Here is a 3,467-nt window from a genome sequence, read left to right on the forward strand (position 1 = left end):
GGATTTCTGACCTGCAGAACTAAAAGAGAATAAATGTCCATTGTTTTAAGTCACGCTTGTGGTAATCTGATAAGAAGCAATATATTGACATATAGCCACTTCTTGCAAGGAATTTCATTTTAAGGAGGCATCAAAGTAACATTTTTCAATTCTTACAACCTACAAAGTAAACATTAAGATCTCCATTTTAATTAAGAAACCGAGACTTGGATAAATAACTTGCCCAAGGACACACGGCTCCAAATTGACAGGAGATAAATTCAAACACAGATTTGTCAGATCCCCAAGCCATAGAATAGTGTTTCCATTACAGGGGTGGTATTCACCCCAAGGTCCTGAATTAGGCAGATGTACCACAAAGGATGCCACTTAAGTAGGGAGGAAGAGGGGTAAGAAGGGCTCCAGGCCTCTCCACACTCGCTGCCAAACAGAGCAACTCAGATTTTCCATTTATACTGGGCATTTACGCAAGATTTCATTTGAAGAGCTTCACTGATTAAAAACTCACGTGTTTATAAACACAACTTGAACAACCCTGCAGTACATGATGCAATCATTCTTCCAGGAGATTCAGGGCTTCTCTTAATGAACTGTGATTGGATGGGTGTGATTAAAGGGCAGAGCTCCATCTCCTCAATGTCTCACACCATCTACCCTTGAAGATCACTATGGAACCTGACCTCAGGCAAGGCGCAGCCAGTCATCAGTCTGGGTAACTCAGCCCTGACCTCAGAGGCCATGGATGGCTTAGTCTTTGGCCTAAAACTAATCAAGCAACAGCCTAAATAAACATGATTTCCCAAGAGCTGGGGTTGCCCAGCTTTTTCTATAAAGGACCAGATAATAAATATTTCTTATTTGTGGGCTACATGGTCTCTATGGCAAATAGACCACTCTGCAGTGTAAGGTGAAGGCAGCCCTAGACTATACATAAGGAATGAGTGTGGCTGTGTTCCAGTAAGCTTTATTTATGAAAACAGTCATCAGGCTGTACTTTTGACGCATGGGCCATAATTTGCTGACTGCTGACTAAGAACATAAAAAGTGTAGGTATCTTTATCGTTGTATTTATTTAAGTCTCCTATAATATAGGCAACCATCTGAAAAAAGGGAGATTGTTTCCTCCAGTTACTAGTAGGCAAAGTTTTTAAAATCAAGAAAGGGTCACAAGGCATTAAGAATTAGACACTGATTCTAACTTCAAGACACAAGAAATAAAAAAATTAAAAAAAAAATAACTACGTACAAGGATATCAGGTAGGCAGAATTTTGGGAATTGTCTGAATTAACTGTATCTTACTGCCACTGAAAGAAATAAAATTTATGTTTTGTAAGAAAAGATAAAGTTTCACCATCAAGCTATTCTTATCCAAGATTTTTTTCTCAATAACTTCACCTGCTAGGGTGACTGGCTATGATCCTGTCTAGGCTAACTACTCAGAGACAGACTTTCTCAGCAGCAAGATGCCAACAAACAAGCACGTGATCAAGCCACTTGGCTTCCTGGAGGAGGGCTCCTCAAGAGCTTTCATAATTACCACTCTTATAGTGACTATATGCAGGGAGAAGGGAAGTAAGTACAGAGAGTGTCAGATGCACAACCAAGAGGAAAATGGGTCATAATGGAACTTTACTAACAAAAGAACTGAGGGTCCCTCGCTGTGCTCTGCCTGTAGGCAACCTACAGCCCAGTCCTATCTTAGATTCAGCACAGATGCCCAAGGCCAAACCTTCCACTTTTACTCAAGAGAAGTCAGAGGACACTGAATAAAAAAATGTACATAGATTATGTTTGGAGACAGGCTATATGGCAAATGAACTTAGCACGTTCTCACTCAGTTCTACAAGTACAAGCTAACGAGTTCTACAAGTACAAGTAAAAGCTATCCTTTGAAAGCTATATATACCGGCTGACTGGAATGAGATCCACTGCGCCCCGAAACTCTTAGATACGGTCTCACTGGGACCATTACACAAACACTAAAATTCAAATCTGAACTTACCTCACGAGAGGCATCCATAATAGAATTCTCATACCTTCAATGTGAACTCGTGTGCTGGCCTCCCAATCCTGTCCTCGGCCTCCACGCTGTACTCCCGCGCCAGGGGCACAGTGGGGTGGTAGAGGCGCCAGTGCTTCTCTCCCTCCAGCTGCAGGATGAAAACCTACAGAGAGTCACAGCACCGGGGCGTCAGAGAGCTTCCTGACAACAAGGCAACGTGATTCTGGAATATTAGCCCTCCGAGGGCTTAGATGAATTATAAGTTGCAGGTAAATAATAAAAATGAAAGATCAGATACATTTCATTCCACACTTAAAAGTTGCCACTACTGGTTTTCACTTTAAAACCAAGTAATCATAAACCCTGATATAGAAGGACAGTCATTCTTTTCACATTCATGAAACTTCGCTGAGTTCCTTATGTCTATCCCACTATATATCCACTATCTCATTCCTGTAAATCTTCTATCAGACAGCTGAAAGCCCATAAGCTCTGATGGAAAAGGCAAGCTTTGGCCAAGACAATGTCTGAAATCCTTGGCAGGTAGAAAAGCTTCAAGTTTTTTATTCTTCATTCAGCCAAAGATATTTTAACATTCTGTTAAAAAGTATTAAAAAATAAAAATAAAAGAACATGAACTCTTGGGAAAATGTATTGATATCAAATTGCTCTCAAAAGAGGGAAAAAGGACTTTTTACTAATTACTGTGTTCACACCTTGTATTAATAAAAAGATAAAACTACGAAATACCTAAGCCAGAGTGTTAACTTTTTTTGGAGCCACGAGAGAGGGAAAGCAACACTTGTCGAGGTGCCAGTGCTTAAGTGAAACGATGACCTTCATTCGAGCGGCCTCAAGATTTTCACAAGTGGAAAAAATATATATTTTTGGCAGCTACAGAAAAGGGACAGAATGAAAGCAGATGTAAGGATTGCTCATGATCGCATCTTATTAAAGAACATACATTGTGAAATTAAAGAAAAAGACAATTATGCTTTTCTGTAAACTCAATAAATACCCATTTAATAATGTGGCTCTTTATATTAATCGGGTTAGAAACAATCTTTCTCCCTGGAGAAGAAGGAGCAGGAAACCAGTTTGGTGGGATTAATTTTGGCCCAACATCTAGGGGAGGTCAAGATCTCCAGTGACCACACAAGCAGTGTGGACAGAGATCTGGCCCAAGAGCTGAACTGAACTCTGACAACTACCCTAACGTGGACTCATAGCAAGTCCTTCCCCAAGCTGAGCAATCTCCCTCCTCTTACCTCAACATCATCATAATGGGGTGGCAGGCCCTGAGATCCAGCAGGTGTTATGTACACATTCGAGCCAACCAAGGAGCCAAAGTAGCATTCCAGCTTCTCCTGGATCCTCCAAAGCTCATCCTAAAAAATAAAAATGAAAATAAAAAAGAGAGAGAAAGAGCAAAAGAAAGAAAAAACAGTGAGGGAGGGAGGGAGG

At 40.7% G+C, this 3,467-nt stretch overlaps 1 protein-coding gene across 6 annotated transcripts in view; it reads right to left on the reverse strand.

Moving 5' to 3' along the window:
* RIOX2 (ribosomal oxygenase 2) overlaps nucleotides 1-3,467 on the reverse strand; it is a 26,625-nt gene that overhangs the window by 12,307 nt on the left and 10,851 nt on the right. For all 6 annotated transcript variants that reach the window (XM_006923416.3, XM_025040792.1, XM_006923415.3 and 3 more), the window contains exons 3-4: nucleotides 3,272-3,391; nucleotides 2,038-2,166 (exon numbers count right to left, since the gene is read on the reverse strand). In XM_006923416.3, coding sequence (XP_006923478.1) covers nucleotides 2,038-2,166; nucleotides 3,272-3,391 — 249 coding nt within the window. The remainder of the gene's footprint in view (nucleotides 1-2,037; nucleotides 2,167-3,271; nucleotides 3,392-3,467) is intronic.

This window comes from Pteropus alecto, unplaced genomic scaffold, assembly GCF_000325575.1.
Source record: "Pteropus alecto unplaced genomic scaffold, ASM32557v1 scaffold379, whole genome shotgun sequence".
Taxonomy (NCBI): domain Eukaryota; kingdom Metazoa; phylum Chordata; class Mammalia; order Chiroptera; family Pteropodidae; genus Pteropus; species Pteropus alecto.